A 22,135-nucleotide genomic window follows, 5' to 3' on the forward strand; every position below is an offset into this window, starting at 1 on the left:
CAAGGATATGAGTGTTATCCACACGTTGTGGTCAGTCAGTCTCCCCATGATACTACAACAGTGGTAGTGATGTGGTCAGTCAGTCTCCCCATGATACTACATTAATGATAGTGATGTGGTCAGTCAGTCTTCCCATATTACCAAAAGCTAAATCATCATTACCAACGGCAGCATTCTGCTAATAAATCATTGTTACCAATGGTAATATTATTTTTCTTAATTTTAAAGTGTCTTGTCTCTATATCTAACCGCCTGTTAAATAGACATTTATATATTAGTATTTTTATTACTGTTAACTATTTGTAATGTTCTTCTGGATATGATTAGCACTATGGTGTAGTTGTGTGTATATAGAAATGTCATATGAATAAATAAATATATGGAAGATTTTACCTGTTTTCTTATTTCATCCCGGGCTCATACTCTGTATGAAATGCGGTTTGGTATGCTAATATATTTCATTGATAATAGATTAGATATTAGAATTAAAGATGCTTCTCACAAGCGACGTCTACGATGAAAATACGATTTTTTTCTCTCTCTCTCTCTCTCTCTCTCTCTCTCTCTCTCTCTCTCTCTCTCTCTCTCTCTCTCTCTCTCTCTCTCTCTCTCTCTCTCTCTCTCTCTCTCTCTCTCTCTCTCTCTCTCTCTCTCCTTACCACTTGAGCCTTATAAAAGCTAAAACATATGGCATCATTACAGAATCAACTATGAACGTGTTCCGATACACCTGTGACATAAGCTACAACCACTGCACGGTATGGCTCGAGGGAAGACGACGTGAGCCAGCGCCTTCCTAACCTAGCGAACCCACACATTCAGACCTTTATCCATGTTACCTCAGGAACACATCACCATATCATCTCTTGATCACCACCTTTATTGATAAACATAACAGATCTGGGCTATGCCAAATACTCTACGTCGAGTGACGCAATTGATCTCAGAGATTTCTGAACCGTTAGTTTTGGAGGAAGGTTGTCATGCAGAATTGTTGAAGGAGTTTTGTGGCAACTGAGAAGTGCACCGGAGGAATGCCAGAATATTGTAGAGGTATAAGGCAAGTGGTGGTGAAGAAATGTCACATACATAATGTAGAACTGTTGGAGAATTATTATGAAATGTTGGCGGTCTTGAATTGTTGGGCGAGTATTAGAAGTCTTCAATACTTGGAGTGTTGAAAGAGCGTCATAGGTGCGTTGGGGTGTGTTGGAGGAGCGTTATAGGTATGTTGGGAAAGTATTAAAGGAACGTCAAAGGTGCGTTGGAGAAGTGTTGAAGGATGTCATAGGTGTGTTGAGGAATGCTGAAGAAGCATCATAGGCGTGTTGGGGGATTGTTGAAGGAGCGTCATAGGTGTGCTGGGAGAGCGTTGAAGGAACGTTTGTTCTACTTCCTACATGCATTGGATGTCTTCCAATCTTCCTGTCAGCTGCTGTTCCTACGGGGAGTGTTGAGCGATGAGGGAGCCCCATTTCTTGCTGTCTCCCCTACTCCTTAACTAACTAGAATAGCTATTACTCATGGTTAACCCAACAGATAACCAAGCTACAGGTCAACAGGCCCCTCACTCCAAAACTCTAGCATTCACCTCCCAAACCACCCCATCCATAAACATATCAAACAACCATGGAGACATCACACACCCCTCCCGCAGACCGACCTTCACTAGGAACCAATCACTTTCCTCTCTTCCTACTCGTACACATGCCCTACATCCTCGATAAAAACTTTTCACTGCTTCTAGCAGCTTACCTCCCACACCATATACTCTTAAGACCTTTCACAAAACGTATTCATCAACTCTATCATATGCATTCTCCAGATCCATAAATGGTACATACAAATCCATTTGTTTTTTCTATGGGTTTCTCACACACATACTTCAACGCAAACACCTGGTCCACACATCCTCTACTACTTCTGAAACTACAATGCTCTTCCCTAATCTGATGCTCTGTACATGCCTTCACCCTCTCAATCAATACCCTCCCCTACAGTTTCCTAGAAATACTCAACAAACTTATGCCTCTATAGTTTGAACACTCACCTTTATCCCCTTTGCCTTTGTACAATGGCACTAGGCATGCATTCCTCAAGTCCTCAGGCACTACATTAGATATCCTTACCAAGCAATCAACAACACAGTCACCCCCTTTCTTAATAAATTCTACTGCAATGCCATCCAAACCCGCCGCCTTGCCGGATTTTGTCTTTCGCAAAGCTTTCACTACCTGTTCTGCCTTAACCAAACCATTCTCCCTAAACCTCTCACTTCGCACACCACCCTGACCAAAACACCCTACATCTGCCACTCAATTACCAAACACATTCAACAAACCTTCAAAATATTCACTCCATCTCGTTCTCACTTCATCACTACCTGTTATCACTTCCCCCTTGCACCCTTCACTGATGTTCAGATTTGTTCTCTTGTCTTGCGCACTTTATTTACCGCCTTCCAAAACATCTTTATATTCTCCCTAAAGATTAATGATACTTTACACCTCAACTCTCATTTGCCCTCTTCTTCAGCCCTTGCACCTTCCTCTTGACCTCCTGCCGCTTTCTTTTGTAAATCCCCAATCATTTGCACTCCCTCCTTGTAAGTATCGTCCAAACGCCTCTCATTTCGCTTTCATAAACAACTTTACTATATATATATATATATATATATATATATATATATATATATATATATATATATATATATATATATATATATATATATATATATTTTTTTTTTTTTTATACTTTGTCGCTGTCTCCCGCGTTTGCGAGGTAGCGCAAGGAAACAGACGAAAGAAATGGCCCAATCCCCCCCATACACATGTATATACATACGTCCACACACGCAAAGATACATACCTACACAGCTTTCCATGGTTTACCCCAGACGCTTCACATGCCTTGATTCAATCCACTGACAGCACGTCAGCCCCGGTATACCACACCGCTCCAATTCACTCTGTTCCTTGCCCTCCTTTCACCCTCCTGCATGTTCAGGCCCCGATCACACAAAATCTTTTTCACTCCATCTTTCCACCTCCAATTTGGTCTCCCTCTTCTCCTTGTTCCCTCCACCTCCGACACATATATCCTCTTGGTCAATCTTTCCTCACTCATTCTCTCCATGTGCCCAAACCACTTCAAAACACCCTCTTCTGCTCTCTCAACCACGCTCTTTTTATTTCCACACATCTCTCTTACCCTTACGTTACTCACTCGATCAAACCACCTCACACCACACATTGTCCTCAAACATCTCATTTCCAGCACATCCATCCTCCTGCGCACAACTCTATCCATAGCCCACGCCTCGCAACCATACAACATTGTTGGAACCACTATTCCTTCAAACATACCCATTTTTGCTTTCCGAGATAATGTTCTCGACTTCCACACATTCTTCAAGGCCCCCAGAATTTTCGCCCCCTCCCCCACCCTATGATCCACTTCCGCTTCCATGGTTCCATCCGCTGCCAGATCCACTCCCAGATTTCTAAAACACTTCACTTCCTCCAGTTTTTCTCCATTCAAACTCACCTCCCAATTGACTTGACCCTCAACCCTACTGTACCTAATAACCTTGCTCTTATTCACATTTACTCTTAACTTTCTTCTTCCACACACTTTACCAAACTCAGTCACCAGCTTCTGCAGTTTCACACATGAATCAGCCACCAGCGCTGTGTCGTCAGCGAACAACAACTGACTCACTTCCCAAGCTCTCTCATCCCCAACAGACTTCATACTTGCCCCTCTTTCCAAAACTCTTGCATTTACCTCCCTAACAACCCCATCCATAAACAAATTAAACAACCATGGAGACATCACACACCCCTGCCGCAAACCTACATTCACTGAGAACCAATCACTTTCCTCTCTTCCTACACGTACACATGCCTTACATCCTCGATAAAAACTTTTCACTGCTTCTAACAACTTTCCTCCCACACCATATATTCTTAATACCTTCCACAGAGCATCTCTATCAACTCTATCATATGCCTTCTCCAGATCCATAAATGCTACATACAAATCCATTTGCTTTTCTAAGTATTTCTCACATACATTCTTCAAAGCAAACACCTGATCCACACATCCCCTACCACTTCTGAAACCACACTGCTCTTCCCCAATCTGATGCTCTGTACATGCCTTCACCCTCTCAATCAATACCCTCCCATATAATTTACCAGGAATACTAAACAAACTTATACCTCTGTAATTTGAGCACTCACTCTTATCCCCTTTTCCTTTGTACAATGGCACTATGCACGCATTCCGCCAATCCTCTGGCACCTCACCATGAGTCATACATACATTAGATAACCTTACCAACCAGTCAACAATACAGTCACCCCCTTTTTTAATAAATTCCACTGCAATACCATCCAAACCTGCTGCCTTGCCGGCTTTCATCTTCCGCAAAGCTTTCACTACCTCTTCTCTGTTTACCAAATCATTTTCCCTAACCCTCTCACTTTGCACACCACCTCGACCAAAACACCCTATATCTGCCACTCTATCATCAAACACATTCAACAAACCTTCAAAATACTCACTCCATCTCCTTCTCACATCACCACTACTTGTTATCACCTCCCCATTTGCGCCCTTCACTGAAGTTCCCATTTGCTCCCTTGTCTTACGCACTTTATTTACCTCCTTCCAGAACATCTTTTTATTCTCCCTAAAATTTAATGATACTCTCTCACCCCAACTCTCATTTGCCCTTTTTTTCACCTCTTGCACTTTTCTCTTGACCTCCTGTCTCTTTCTTTTATACATCTCCCACTCAATTGCATTTTTTCCCTGCAAAAATCGTCCAAATGCCTCTCTCTTCTCTTTCACTGATACTCTTACTTCTTCATCCCACCACTCACTACCCTTTCTAATCAACCCACCTCCCACTCTTCTCATGCCACAAGCATCTTTTGCGCAATCCATCACTGATTCCCTAAATACATCCCATTCCTCCCCCACACCCCTTACTTCCATTGTTCTCACCTTTTTCCATTCTGTACTCAGTCTCTCCTGGTACTTCCTCACACAGGTCTCCTTCTCAAGCTCACTTACTTTCACCACCCTCTTCACCCCAACATTCACTCTTCTTTTCTGAAAACCCTTACAAATCTTCACCTTAGCCTCCACAAGATAATGATCAGACATCCCTCCAGTTGCACCTCTCAGCACATTAACATCCAAAAGTCTCTCTTTCGCACGCCTGTCAATTAACACGTAATCCAATAACGCTCTCTGGCCATCTCTCCTACTTACATAAGTATACTTATGTATATCTCGCTTTTTAAACCAGGTATTCCCAATCACCAGTCCTTTTTCAGCACATAAATCTACAAGCTCTTCACCATTTCCATTTACAACACTGAACACCCCATGTATACCAATTATTCCCTCAACTGCCACATTACTCACCTTTGCATTCAAATCACCCATCACTATAACCCGGTCTCGTGCATCAAAACCACTAACACACTCATTCAGCTGCTCCCAAAACACTTGCCTCTCTTGATCTTTCTTCTCATGCCCAGATGCATAAGCACCAATAATCACCCACCTCTCTCCATCAACTTTCAGTTTTACCCATATTAATCGAGAATTTACTTTCTTACACTCTATCACATACTCCCACAACTCCTGTTTCAGGAGTATTGCTACTCCTTCCCTTGCTCTTGTCCTCTCACTAACCCCTGACTTTACTCCCCAGACATTCCCAAACCACTCTTCCCCTTTACCCTTGAGCTTCGTTTCACTCAGAGCCAAAACATCCAGGTTCCTTTCCTCAAACATACTACCTATCTCTCCTTTTTTCACATCTTGGTTACATCCACATACATTTAGGCACCCCACTCTGAGCCTTCGAGGAGGATGAGCACTCCCCGCGTGACTCCTTCTTCTGTTTCCCATTTTTAGAAAGTTAATACAAGGAGGGGAGGATTTCTGGCCCCCCCGCTCCCGTCCCCTCTAGTCGCTTTCTACGACACGCGAGGAATACGTGGGAAGTATTCTTTCACCCCTATCCCCAGGGATAATATACATATATATATACATATACACATACACACACATACACATACATACGCACATATAAACGCACACACACATACACACATACATACTGTGCCTACAGCACACCTGATTCCTTCCGCTGGCTCTTGAAGTAGAACCTTCAGACACAATTGAAAATGTGAAGGAAAATAGTGAAATTGGAGAAAAATGTAGCTTAGACATTGAAGCCTATTGATACAGGGGTTAAATTGATGAGAACTGATATTGACGTTTGTGTAAATAAATTATACATTTCCTTTTTTCCATAGCCAGAGGTTGAACCATTATGTGACATTCATTTTTTTCATTCATTTCAAGCTAGAAGTTTCAGTTTTCTAAATTGTTTCTTACATTTTTCATATGTATATATATATATATATATATATATATATATATATATATATATATATATATATATATATATATATATATATATATATATATATATATATATATATATATATATATATATATATATTGTTGAGTATTCCTGGTAAATTATATGGGAGGGTATTGATTGAGGGTGAAGGCATGTACAGAGCATCAGATTGGGGAAGAGCAGTGTGGTTTCAGAAGTGGTAGAGGATGTGTGGATCAGGTGTTTGCTTTGAAGAATGTATGTGAGAAATACTTAGAAAAGCAAATGGATTTGTATGTAGCATTTATGGATCTGGAGAAGGCATATGATAGAGTTGATAGAGATGCTCTGTGGAAGGTATTAAGAATATATGGTGTGGGAGGAAAGTTGTTAAAAGCAGTGAAAAGTTTTTATCGAGGATGTAAGGCATGTGTACGTGTAGGAAGAGAGGAAAGTGATTGGTTCTCAGTGAATGTAGGTTTGCGGCAGGGGTGTGTGATGTCTCCATGGTTGTTTAATTTGTTTATGGATGGGGTTGTTAGGGAGGTAAATGCAAGAGTTTTGGAAAGAGGGGCAAGTATGAAGTCTGTTGGGGATGAGAGAACTTGGGAAGTGAGTCAGTTGTTGTTCGCTGATGATACAGCGCTGGTGGCTGATTCATGTGAGAAACTGCAGAAGCTGGTGACTGAGTTTGGTAAAGTGTGTGGAAGAAGAAAGTTAAGAGTAAATGTGAATAAGAGCAAGGTTATTAGGCAGAGTAGGGTTGAGGGTCAAGTCAATTGGGAGGTGAGTTTGAATGGAGAAAAACTGGAGGAGGTAAAGTGTTTTAGATATGTGGGAGTGGATCTGTCAGCGGATGGAACCATGGAAGCGGAAGTGAATCATAGGGTGGGGAAGGGGGGCGAAAATCCTGGGAGCCTTGAAGAATGTGTGGAAGTCGAGAACATTATCTCGGAAAGCAAAAATGGGTATGTTTGAAGGAATAGTGGTTCCAAGAATGTTGTATGGTTGCGAGGCGTGGGCTATGGATAGAGTTGTGCGCAGGAGGATGGATGTGCTGGAAATGAGATGTTTGAGGACAATGTGTGGTGTGAGGTGGTTTGATCGAGTAAGTAATGTAAGGGTGAGAGAGATGTGTGGAAATAAAAAGAGCGTGATTGAGAGAGCAGAAGAGGGTGTTTTGAAGTGGTTTGGGCACATGGAGAGAATGAGTGAGGAAAGATTGACCAAGAGGATATATGTGTCGGAGGTGGAGGGAACGAGGAGAAGAGGGAGACCAAATTGGAGGTGGAAAGATGGAGTGAAAAAGATTTTGTGTGATCGGGGCCTGAACATGCAGGAGGGTGAAAGGAGGGCAAGGAATAGAGTGAATTGGAGCGATGTGGTATACCGGGGTTGACGTGCTGTCAGTGGATTGAATCAAGGCATGTGTATGGGGGTGGGTTGGGCCATTTCTTTCGTCTGTTTCCTTGCGCTACCTCGCAAACGCGAGAGACAGCGGCAAAAAAAAAAAAAAAAAATATATATATATATATATATATATATATATATATATATATATATATATATATATATATATATATATATATATGTCTGTGTGTGTATATATATGTATACGTTAAGATGTATAGGTATGTATATTTTTCGTGCGTGGACGTGTATGTATATACATGTGTATGTGGGTTGGTTGGGCCCTTCTTTCGTCTGTTTCCTTGCGCTACCTCGCTAAAGCAGGAGACAGCGACAAAGCAAAATAATGATATATATATATATATATATATATATATATATATATATATATATATATATATATATATATATATATATCCTGGGGATAGGGGAGAAAGAATACTTCCCACGTATTCCCTGCGTGTCGTAGGAGGCGACTTAAAGGGGAGGGAGCAGGGGGCTGGAAATCCTCCCCTCTATTTTTTTTTTAATTTTCCAAAAGAAGGAAAAGAGATGGGGGCCAGGTGAGGATATTCCCTCAAAGGCCCAGTCCTCTGTTCTTAATGCTACCTTGCTAACGCGGGAAATGGCCAATAGTTTGAAAAAAAAAATCATATATATATATATATATATATATATATATATATATATATATATATATATATATATATATATATATATATATATATATATACATATATATATATATATATATATATATATATATATATATATATATATATACATATATATATATATATATATATATATATATATATACATTTATATATATTATCATCATTATTATTATTATTTTGCTTTGTCGCTGTCTCCCGCGTTTGCGAGCTAGCGCAAGGAAACGGACGAAAGAAATGGCCCAACCCACCCTCATACACATGTATATACATACACGTCCACACACGCAAATATACATAGCTATACATCTCAATGTACACATATATATATACACACACAGACACATACATTCATACCCATGCACACAATTCACAGTCTGCCTTTATTCATTCCCATCGCCACCTCGCCACACAGGGAATACCATCCCCCTCCCCCCTCATGTGTGCGAGGTAGCGCTAGGAAAAGACAACAAAGGCCACATTCGTTCACACTCAGTCTCTAGCTGTCATGCAATAATGCCCGAAACCACAGCTCCCTTTCCACATCCAGGCCCCACACAACTTTCCATGGTTTACCCCAGACTCTTCACATGCCCTGATTCAATCCACTGACAGCACGTCAACCCCGGTATACCACATCGATCCAGTTCACTCTATTCCTTGCCCGCCTTTCACCCTCCTGCATGTTCAGGCCCCGATCACTCAAAATCTTTTTCACTCCATCTTTCCACCTCCAATTTGGTCTCCCACTTCTCCTCATTCCCTCCAACTCCGACACATATATCCTCTTGGTCAATATTTCCTCACTCATTCTCTCCATGTGCCCAAACCATTTCAAAACACCCTCTTCTGCTCTCTCAACCACGCTCTTTTTATTTCCACACATCTCTCTCACCCTTACATTACTTACTCGATCAAACCACCTCACACCACACATTGTCCTCAAACATCTCATTTCCAGCACATCCATCCTCCTGCGCACAACTCTATCCATAGCCCACGCCTCGCAACCATACAACATTCTTGGAACCACTATTCCTTCAAACATACCCATTTTTGCTTTCCGAGATAATGTTCTCGACTTCCACACATTCTTCAAGGCTCCCAGGATTTTCGCCCCCCTTCCCCACCCTATGATTCACTTCCGCTTCCATGGTTCCATCCGCTGACAGATCCTCTCCCACATATCTAAAACACTTTACCTCCTCCAGTTTTTCTCCATTCAAACTTACCTCCCAATTGACTTGACCCTCAACCCTACTGTACCTAATAACCTTGCTCTTATTCACATTTACTCTTAACTTTCTTCTTTCACACACTTTACCAAACTCAGTCACCAGCTTCTGCAGTTTCTCACATGAATCAGCCACCAGCGCTGTATCATCAGCGAACAACAACTGACTCACTCCCCAAGCTCTCTCATCCCCAACAGACTTCATACTTGCCCCTCTTTCCAAAACTCTTGCATTCACCTCCCTAACAACCCCATCCATAAACAGATTTAACAACCATGGAGACATCACACACCCCTGCCGCAAACCTACATTCACTGAGAACCAATCACTTTCCTCTCTTCCTACACGTACACATGCCTTACATCCTCGATTAAAACTTTTCACTGCTTCTAACAACTCGCTTCCCACACCATATATTCTTAATACCTTCCACACAGCATCTCTATCAACTCTATCATATGCCTTCTCTAGATCCATAAATGCTACATACAAATCCATTTGCTTTCTAAGTATTTCTCACATACATTCTTCAAAGCAAACACCTGATCCACACATCCTCTACCACTTCTGAAACCACTCTGCTCTTCCCCAATCTGATGCTCTGTACATGCCTTCACCCTCTCAATCAATACCCTCCCATATAATTTCCCAGGAATACTCAACAAACTTATACCTCTGTAATTTGAGCACTCACTCTTATCCCCTTTGCCTTTGTACAATGGTACTATGCACGCATTCCGCCAATCCTCAGGCACCTCACCATGAGTCATACATACATTAAATAACCTTACCAAGCAGTCAACAATACAGTCACCCCCTTTTTTAATAAATTCCCCTGCAATACCATCCAAACCTGCTGCCTTGCCGGCTTTCATCTTCCACAAAGCTTTTACTACCTCTTCTCTGTTTACCAAATCATTTTCCCTATCCCTCTCACTTTGCACACCACCTCGACCAAAACACACTATATCTACCACTCTATCATCAAACACATTCAACAAACCTTCAAAATACTCACTCCATCTCCTTATCACATCACCACTACTTGCCATCACCTCCCCATTAGCGCCCTTCACTGAAGTTCCCATTTGCTCCCTTGTCTTACGCACTTTATTTACCTCCTTCCAGAACATCTTTTTATTCTCCCTAAAATTTAACGATACTCTCTCATCCCAACTCTCATTTGCCCTCTTTTTCACCTCTTGCACCTTTCTCTTATATATATATATATATATATATATATATATATATATATATATATATATATATATATATATATATATATATATATATATATACATACATAGGAGAACTATACTTAAATTACAAATTTAATGTGTGTACTCAGAGAACAGACTACTCTATCGTTTCTAAAAAAGAAATAAAAACTATATTTCATTACTTTTTAATGAATTAACTTATTAGTAAACAAAAGGGATAGACTATTGAAATGTCTGATTACTTCATTGTTTATATTTCAGGACTGGAAAATTTCATTTCAATATAAAGTAAATTTTTTGTGCTGTTGGTAAGAAACTAAGACAGGTAGGCCGTAAATGTTGATGAGCAATACCTTTAGATGTGGTCAGCAAACTTATTCTCATCCATATGAATATATATATATATATATATATATATATATATATATATATATATATATATATATATATATATATATATATATATATATATATATATATATATATATATATATATATATATATATATATATATATATATATATATATATATATATATATATATATATATATATATATATATATATATATATATATATATATACCCTGAGTATCCCTTTTTTCCCAGAATTTCTTCATATTGAAACCTTTCTTATAACAGAGTGTGCCAACTTACATACTTTTACAAAATCATCAGAATTATCATTCACCAAAGCATCGTGTTTAGGGAAGTGACCATGTATTATCTAAATTGACGCCTCACTCGGGTTTGGTTGGTGTTAACTGGTGGATAAACAGGTTACCAGGTACACTAACTGGTGCCAGATTCAGAGTACCAGGTGTCCGGGTTAGCTGAGGTAAAAGTAGATAGAAGAGATTACCAGCTGTACAACTCAGCGGGCGTCGTTTCAGTTCACAGAGGAAGACTTAACCTAGACTGTAGGTGAGCAGGTGTAACGTCTGGCCAACGTACAGATGCTACAGGGTTATGTAGGTGGTACGTCAGGTAACCACCTCACCAGGGATGCAAGGCTAAGGTGATGAGAGGAAGGCACCTCCATCGTGCACAGGTCACCGGATGAACGGCTCAGTAGGTGATGCCACAAGATGAGGCAACTTAGCAGGTGAGACATACTGGTTGTCGCCAGGGGAGCCATGCGGCCAAGGATCCGTTGTTGAGCAGTGAGGGCGGGTAGGTGACCTTGGCTGACCACTCTCTCACGTACTGCTGCAGGAAACCAACCACATCTTGGTACCTGCAAAATACTCCCCTCAGTGCCAGTACGCTCACTCCACAACCATCATGGTACATATCTCCCTACACATATTATACTACACTTCCCACTACACACATCATGGTACACTCCCTACCACACTAATGGTGGTACACTTCCCACTACACACATCATGGTACACTCCCTACCACACATAAGGTGGTACACTCCCCACTACACACATCATGGTACACTCCCTACCACACATAAGGTGGTACACTCCCCACTACACACATCATGGCATTGTACACTCCCTTCCAGACAAATGGTGTTACCTCCCCGCTACACACATCATGGTACACTCCCTACCACACAAATGGTGGTTCACTCCCATTATACACATCATGGTACGCCCTACCACACACATGGTAGTACAATCCCCACTACAAACATTATGCTACACTCTCCACTGCACACAGTACAAGACACTAGTACACACTATACAGTACGCTCCCCACTACACACATCATGGTACACTTTTCACCACACACATCATGGTACACTTTCCACTGTACACAGTACAATACACTCCCTACTACACACAGTACAATGCACTCCCCACTACACACATTACAATACACTCCCCACTACACAATTTACAATACACTCTCCACGACACACATTACAATGTACTCCCCATCACACACATTACAATACACTCCCATTACACTCAGCACAATACACACTCTAGTTCACACAGTACAATACACTCTCTATAACACTCAGTACAATACACTCTCTAGTTCACACAGTACAATACATTCCCCACTGCACACAGTATAATACACTCCCCACTACACACAGTACAATACACTTCCACAACACACAGTACAATACACACCCCACTACACACATTACAGTACACAGACTACTACTCTTCCTGATGACTACACCCTGTACTGAGTACAGTAATACAGTCCTTGACTCGTAATGTAACTTGGTGCACTATTATCACAAAATTATGTACCAGTTGGTTATACAATATTGTTGATAGTGAGTTGCCGAAAGATAGGATATCCCTGTAGACACTAAAATAGAAGCATATCACTGTAGACACTAAGATAGAAGGATATCGCTGTAGACACTAAAATAGAAGGATATCACTGTCGACACTAAGATAGAAGGATATCCCTGTAGACACTAAGATAGAAGGATATCACTGTAGACACTAAGATAGAAGGATATCCTGTACACACTAAGATAGAAGGATATCACTGTAGACACTAAGATAGAAGGATATCACTGTAGACACTAAGATAGAAGGATATCACCGTACACACTAAGATAGAAGGATATCACTGTACACACTAAGATAGAAGGATATCACTGTACACACTAAGATAGAAGGATATCAAAGTACACACTAAGATAGAAGGATATCACTATAGACACTAAGATAGAAAGATATCACTGTAGACACTAAGATAGAAGGATATCACTGTAGACACTAAGATAGAAGGATTTCACTGTAGACACTAAGATAGAAGGATATCACTGTAGATACTAAGAGAGAAGGATATCCCTGTAGACACTAAGATAGAAGGATATCCCTGTAAACACTAAGATAGAAGGATATCACTGTTAATACGAAGATAGAAGGATATCACTGTAGACACTAAGATAGAAGGATATCACTGTAGACACTAAGATAGAAGGATATCACTGTAGGCACTAAGATAGAAGGATATCCCTGTAGACACTAAGATAGAAGGATATCACTGTAGACACTAAGATAGAAGGATATCACTGTAGACACTAAGATAGAAGGATATCACTGTAGACACTAAGATAGAAGGATATCACTGTAGACACTAAGATAGAAGGATATTCCTGTAGACACTAAGATAGAAGGATATCCCTGTAGACACTAAGATAGAAGGATATCACTGTAGACACTAAGATAGAAGGATTTCACTGTAGACACTAAGATAGAAGGATATCACTGTAGACACTAAGATAGAAGGATATCACTGTAGACACTAAGATAGAAGGATATCACTGTAGACACTAAGATAGAAGGATATCACTGTAGACACTAAGATAGAAGGATATCACTGTAGACACTAAGATAGAAGGATATCCCTGTAGACACTAAGATAGAAGGATATCACTGTAGACACTAAGATAGAAGGATATCACTGTAGACACTAAGATAGAAGGATATCACTGTAGACACTAAGATAGAAGGATATCACTGTAGACACTAAGATAGAAGGATATCCCTGTAGACACTAAGATAGAAGGATATCACTGTAGACACTAAGATAGAAGGATATCACTGTAGACACTAAGATAGAAGGATATCACTGTAGACACTAAGATAGAAGGATATCACTGTAGACACTAAGATAGAAGGATATCCCTGTAGACACTAAGATAGAAGGATATCCCTGTAGACACTAAGATAGAAGGATATCACTGTAGACACTAAGATAGAAGGATATCACTGTAGACACTAAGATAGAAGGATATCACTGTAGACACTAAGATAGAAGGATATCCCTGTAGACACTAAGATAGAAGGATATCCCTGTAGACACTAAGATAGAAGGATATCACTGTAGACACTAAGATAGAAGGATATCACTGTAGACACTAAGATAGAAGGATATCACTGTAGACACTAAGATAGAAGGATATCCCTGTAGACACTAAGATAGAAGGATATCCCTGTAGACACTAAGATAGAAGGATATCACTGTAGACACTAAGATAGAAGGATATCACTGTAGACACTAAGATAGAAGGATATCCCTGTAGACACTAAGATAGAAGGATATCACTGTAGACACTAAGATAGAAGGATATCACTGTAGACATTAAGATAGAAGGATATCACTGTAGACACTAAGATAGAAGGATATCACTGTAGACACTAAGATAGAAGGATATCCCTGTAGACACTAAGATAGAAGGATATCACTGTAGACACTAAGATAGAAGGATATCCCTGTAGACACTAAGATAGAAGGATATCACTGTAGACACTAAGATAGAAGGATTTCACTGTAGACATTAAGATAGAAGGATATCCCTGTAGACACTAAGATAGAAGGATATCACTGTAGACACTAAGATAGAATGATATCACAGTAGTAACTAAGATAGAAGGATATCACTGTAGACACTATGATAGAAGGATATCACAGTAAACATTAAAATAGAAGTATATCACTGTAGACACTAAGATAGAAAGATATCCCTGTAGACACTAAGATAGAAGGATATCACTGTAGACACTAAGATAGAAGGATATCTCTGTAGACGCTAAGATAGAAGGATATCCCTGTAGACACTAAGATAGAAGGATATCACTGTAGACACTAAGATAGAAAGATATCCCTGTAGACACTAAGATAGAAGGATATCCCTGTAGACACTAAGATAGAAGGATATCCCTGTAGACATTAAAATAGAAGTATATCACTGTAGACACTAAGATAGAAGTATATCCCTGTAGACACTAAGATAGAAGGATATCACTGTAGACACTAAGATAGAAGGATATCTCTGTAGACACTAAGATAGAAGGATATCCCTGTAGACACTAAGATAGAAGGATATCCCTGTAGACACTAAGATAGAAGGATATCACTGTAGACACGAAGATAGAAGGATATCCTTGTAGACACCAAGACAGAATGATATCCCTGTAGACACTAAGATAGAAAGATATCACTGTAGACACTAAGATAGAAGGATATCACTGTAGACACTAAGATAGAAGGATATCCCTGTAGACACTAAGATAGAAGGACATCACTGTAGACACGAAGATAGAAGGATATCCCTGTAGACACTGATATAGAAGGATGTCACTGTAGACACGAAGATAGAAGGATATCCCCGTAGACACTAAGATAGAAGGATGTCACTGTAGACACTAAGATAGAAGGATATCACTGTAGACACGAAGATAGAAGGATGTCCTTGTAGACACCAAGACAGAAAGATATCACTGTGAGACTAAAATAGGTATATCCCTGTAGATGCTAAGATAGAGAAATATTCCTGTAGATACTAAGATAAAAAAATTTTCATGTAAAGTGTGAGACAGTGGAATAAGGTACCTTTGTAGATACTAAGATAGAGAGATATCCTAGTAGATACAAAGACAGGGATATCCCTGTAGATATTGATACAGAAAGATATCTCAGTAGATACTAAGATAGAAAGATACACTTGTAGATACTAAGATACTTAGAGTATGTGTAAATGCTAAGTTGTGAGTCAAATGTGTGTACACAGTTTCTCTGAGGGAGGGCCCAATCCGTCAGCAACAACACCTTATTCATGAAGGTCGCAGGTAAGCAGACTATATATGACAATATTTATTTCATATATGGAGTTAGCAGTAATGTATATCACTATGTATGATCTTCGTGTACTTACACAAGGTGTTCCATTTATCTTGAGACCGTGGAAGTGCTCATCTACATTAAAGTAGGTTGATATAAACGCACGAATTTTCCACCGTGATAAGCGGTTTTTCCGACCTTCCTCCTCCGTCACTTTATTAATTTATCAATTAACGAAAAGTTACTGTAAGCAAAAAAAGAGTTGCTTCTGATGTTTCCCATGATTTCAGATCATACACTCACGACATGGGACTAACACAATAGTCACACACACACACTCAAAGTATGCTGACTGTAATCTCAGGAACGCAAACAATTATATTGTTTTTCCAGGTGGTTCATATTTTTGATATATCTTGCAGTCTGCCTCATCCCTCAGGGAGCACCATAGGAAGATCTGTTGGGGGCAACAATTTCCCGTCAGCTGATTTTTTGTCAGTGTTTACTGGCGGCCACGCTCACCCCGCCCAACAGCACGTGAATTCTTACTGTGGTGTTCCATCAACCACAAAGTGAACTACTACTGAAACTGCAGACCAACCGGAAAAACAACACATTTCTTTGTGTTGGCGAGATGCCACGACTCCGGCCTCAGTGAAGGAAATTTTAATTTCATGTTGTGAGCACATGAACCAAAAAGAAAAAATCGGAAGAAAAAAATAAATCAATTTCAAGTAATTTTGTTCAGACTTGTAAAGAGGCTCGTGGATTCATATTACATAAATTTCATGTTACTGAATAATGACATAGTCTGGAAGTAAATGGAACAACACGTAGTTGCAAGCACTTTTTACATTATCATGCGTATATATTTTTCTCATCTTTAGACTCACTCATCTGTGTCGGGGCTGATAGGGCTATGGTCCTCGTAGGGGTCACGAGTGAGGTCATACAGCTCTGGCTGGTGAGAGAGATCATCAATGTTCCTGGCACAGTCACAACCTGTCAGGGCTCCCCAACCACACTGTGTGCTGCCCGGGAACCATTGCTGTTTCTTCAGGTACATCTTGTATATGTGTTGACCTGCCGACGGTAGGGAGAAGCACGTAATTAGTTCTCGATCCTTACGGCTCCCACATAGGAGTGATCATGTATGTATGAGATGCATGTGGCATGCAAAAGGTGGGAGGTGGCAGATTAGAAAGGCTTGTGGGTGATGGGATAAAGAAGTAAAGTTGCTAGTAAAAGAGAAAAGAGAGGCGTTTGGGCGATACTTACAAGGAAAGTGTGCAAATGATTGGGAGATGTATAAGAGAAAGTAGCAGGAGGTCAAGGGGATGATATAGGGGTTGAAAAAAAAAAAGGGCAAATGAGAGTTGAGATGAGAGTATCATTAAACTTTAGGGAGGATAAAATGACGTTTTGGAAGGAGGTCAATAGTGTATGAAAGACGAGAACTAATGGGAACATCGGTGAGGGGGTAAAGGGGGAAGATATTATAAGTAGTGATGAAGTATTTTGAAAGATTGCTAAATGCGTTTGATGATAGAGCGGCAGATGTAGGGTGTTATGGTCGGGAAGGTGTGCGAAGTGAAAGAGTCATGGCGAAGGATTTCGTGAAGGGAGAAGAGATGGTGAAAGCCGTGCGGAAGATGAAAGTGACAAGGCGGCGGGAGTAGTGGTATTGCAGTTGAATTTATTAAGAAATGGGGTGAGTGAGTTGTTGATAGGTTGGTAAGGTTATTCACTGTATGTATGGATGGATCATGGTGAAGTGCCTAAGGACTGGAAGAATGCATGTATAGTGTCACTGTTTAATGGCAAGGGGAATAAAGGTAATGTCCAAACTACAGAGGTATAAGTCTTTTGAGTATACCTGGCAAGTTGTATGGGAGAATATTGACAGAGAAAACGAAGGCATGTACAGAGCATCAGATTGGTGAGGAGCAGTGTGGTTTTAGAAGTGGTAGAGTATGTGTGGATCAGGTATTTGCTATGAAGAATGTCTGAGAAATACTTAGAAAACAGATGGATATGTATGTGGCATCTACGGATCTGGAGAAGGCATATAGCAGGGTTGATAGAGATGATTTGTGAGAGGTATTAAGAATACATGATGGGAGAGCTAAGCTGCTAGAAGCGGTGGGAAGTTTTTATCAGGGGTGTAAGGTGTATGTACGAGCTGGAAGAGAGGAGAGTGAATGGTTCCCAGCGATGATCGGTCTGCAGCAGGGGTGTGTGGTGTCACCATAGTTGTTTAAATTGTTTGTGGATTGGGTGCTGAGGGGAGTAAATGCAAGAGTCTTGGAGAGAGGGGCGAGTATGCAGTCTGTTGGGGATGAAAGGGTCAGGGAAATGAGTCACTTGTTGTTCGCCGATGATACAGCACTGGTGGCTGATTCGAGTGAAAAACTGCAGAAGTTGATGACTGAGGTTGGAAGAGTATGTGAAGGGAGAAAGTTGAGAGTAAATGTGAATAAGAGCAAGGTTATTAGGTTCATTAGGGTTGTGGGAAAAGTTAGTTGGGATGAAAGTTTGAATGGGGAAATACTTGAGGAAGTGAAGTGTTTTAGATATCTGAGAGCGGACTTGGCAACGAATGGAACCATGGATGCGGAAGTGAGTCATAAGGTGGGGGAGGGGGCGAATGTTCTGGGAACGACGAAAAATGTGTAGAAAGAGAGAACGTTACCTCGGAGAGTAAATATGGGCGTGTTTGAAGAAAAAATAGTTCCAACAATATTGTATGGTTGCGAGGCATGGGCTATTGATAAGGTTGTACGGAGGAGGGTGGATGTGTTGGAAAAGAAATGTTTGAGGACAATATGTGGTGTGAGGTGGTTTGATCGAGTTAGCAATGCAGGGGTAAGAGAAACGTATGGAAAATAAAAAGAGCGTGGTTGAGGGAGTAGAAGAGGGTATGTTGAAATGGCTTGGACATACGGAGAGAATGAGCGAGGAAAGGTTGACAAAGAGGATATCTGTCTCAAAGGTGGAGGGAACAAGGAGAAGAGGGAGACCAAACTGGAGTTGAAAGGATGGAGTGAAAAAGATTTTGAGCGATCGGGGCCTGAACATGCAGAAGGGTGAGAAGCGTGCGATGAATAGAGTGAACTGGAACGATGTGATATACTGGGGTCGACGTGCTGTCAATGGATTGAACCAGGACATACGAAGCGTCTGGGGTAAACCATGGAAAGGTCTGTATGAAAAGAAGGAAAAAAAAGAATTACAGTCCTCAGGAACTCGCACCTACCCCTCTGGCTCCCTCATAGCTTCAATTCACCGCTCTCTCTCTCTCTCTCTCTCTCTCTCTCTCTCTCTCTCTCTCTCTCTCTCTCTCTCTCTCTCTCTCTCTCTCTCTCTCTCTCTCTCTCTCTCTCTCTCTCTCTCTCTCAGCAGCTCCTGTCTATCCTGTCTCTCTCAGAAACTCCCAGCCACCACTCTGTCCCTCTCAGTAATTCCCAGGCGACACTCTGGTCCTCTCAGTAACTCACAGCCACCACTCCGTCCCTCTCGGTAACTCCTGCACACCATTCTGGTTCTCTCAGTAACTCTCAGCCTCTATTGAGATCCGGAGGAGACTGCCAGCACCTGCTATGACTCAGCATCCAGGCCAGACCTCAGTCCCAGCTAATCCAGACCCAGGAGCTTCCGACACTGTGCATTCAGCCTGCTGGTTAGATCCCACTCACTCAGCCTGCTGACCGCACCTCAGTCACTCAGCCTGCTGACCGCACCTCAGTCACTCAGCCTGCTGACCGCACCTCAGTCACTCAACCTGTTGACCGCACCTCAGTCACTCAGCCTGCTGACCGCACCTCAGTCACTCAGCCTGCTGACCGCACCTCAGTCACTCAGCCTGTTGACCGCACCTCAGTCACTCAGCCTGCTGACCGCACCTCAGTCACTCAGCTTGCTGACCGCACCTCAGTCACTCAGCCTGCTGACCGCACCTCAGTCACTCAGCCTGCTGACCGCACCTCAGTCACTCAGCCTGCTGACCGCACCTCAGTCACTCAGCCTGCTGACCGCACCTCAGTCACTCAGCCTGCTGACCGCACCTCAGTCACTCAGCCTGCTGACCGCACCTCAGTCACTCAGCCTGTTGACCGCACCTCAGTCACTCAGCCTGCTGACCGCACCTCAGTCACTCAGCCTGCTGACCGTACCTCAGTCACTCAGCCTGCTGACCGCACCTCAGTCACTCAGCCTGTTGACCGCACCTCAGTCACTCAGCCTGCTGACCGCACCTCAATCACTCAGCCTGCTGACCGCACCTCAGTCACTCAGCCTGCTGACCGTACCTCAGTCTTCTGACCCCACCTTAGTCTGCTGACCACACCTCAGCACTCAGCCTGCTGGCAACACCTTAGTCACTTTCACTCATCACCATATGCCCGTCAGCGATTACGTCCATCTACAATGTCTGTCTGTCACAATTGTGATGAAGTTTACTCTCTCTCTCTCTCTCTCTCTCTCTCTCTCTCTCTCTCTCTCTCTCTCTCTCTCTCTCTCTCTCTCTCTCTCTCTCTCTCTCTCTCTCTCTCTCTCTCTCTCTCCAGTATGCACAGGTCGTGACAGTGCAAACTTTACACTGGTACACGAACCTAACACTTTGTTAGTCTCGCCCCCAACAAAGAAGCTGCATCATTTCTGGTAACGATGTGAAACTTATATGAGCGTTTTGATTTATACTAATATATTTAGGATTTCGTCATGTTTTCAATTAATGAAGTCATGCATAATGTCATATTTAAGATTTTCTAAGAACTGGTAATTGTCGAGGACATATATTAGTAAAACTGAGGAAAAGAAGATTATTTTCGTACGGTAAACTAAGAAGACTGGATTCAAATATAAAATCAATATTTCAGTGAGAAGCATAACCTTTTGAGAGATGTTTATGAGAACCTGATGCCTCTCCAGTAATGTAAACCAGCAGAGAACAGCACTAACGTATGAAGCATAGATCGGATGAAAAAGTAATCTTGGAGGGAGAGGGGATAAATGTGTCCATTCTCACAAGAATAACCTCTGGTATGCTTTTGGAGGAGACAGAAGTATCATCACAGAAATGACAGTAATTTACCCAAGGAAAGTCACAAAAAAAGTCACGTAAGTTATCCCAGTCAGCTTTGTTGAGGTGCGCAGTATTTACGCTTAGAAGGGGCTGCTAGAGGGGGAGGTGCCGTTAGAATAGATACATTTATGGGAATGTGATCAGATGAACCAACTGGTGGCGAGATTGTGTTGTTACAGCGAGATGAACTAGAGGTGGAAAACATCAAGAATATTGGGAGAGTGGTTACACCGGTCAGGAATATGGATGAGTGAGACATAATTTACTCTAAATTATTGCGAATGGAGAATGTGAGGGCTTCGAGCCCTCCATTCCCCACATGGGAGGAATTCAACCATTCCCTATGGTGAACGTTGAAATCCCTGAGGTAGAGGATCTCGGCTTGCGGGTGAGAGGATGTCACAGTGTCATGGCAGAGTTTAGAGTCGAAGAAAAATATAAAATTTGTAGAATTAGGAGAGCAAGAGGTGATCCAGAGGAAAAGGGTGGTAGTTGGGAGACAAACCTTAAGCCACACAAAGTTTGGGGACTC

General features: G+C 41.4%; 1 protein-coding gene across 3 annotated transcripts in view; it reads right to left on the reverse strand.

Moving 5' to 3' along the window:
• Window positions 1–11,528: 11,528 nt before the first annotated feature.
• LOC139755471 (arylsulfatase H-like) overlaps window positions 11,529–22,135 on the reverse strand; it is a 47,561-nt gene continuing 36,954 nt past the window's right edge. For all 3 annotated transcript variants that reach the window (XM_071673810.1, XM_071673807.1, XM_071673809.1), the window contains exons 11-12: window positions 17,414–17,603; window positions 11,529–12,204 (exon numbers count right to left, since the gene is read on the reverse strand). In XM_071673810.1, the coding sequence (XP_071529911.1) occupies window positions 12,066–12,204; window positions 17,414–17,603 (329 nt within the window). In that variant the 3' untranslated portion in view covers window positions 11,529–12,065. The remainder of the gene's footprint in view (window positions 12,205–17,413; window positions 17,604–22,135) is intronic.

This window comes from Panulirus ornatus, chromosome 19 (genome assembly GCF_036320965.1).
Source record: "Panulirus ornatus isolate Po-2019 chromosome 19, ASM3632096v1, whole genome shotgun sequence".
In the NCBI taxonomy this organism is placed as follows: Eukaryota; Metazoa; Arthropoda; class Malacostraca; order Decapoda; family Palinuridae; genus Panulirus; species Panulirus ornatus.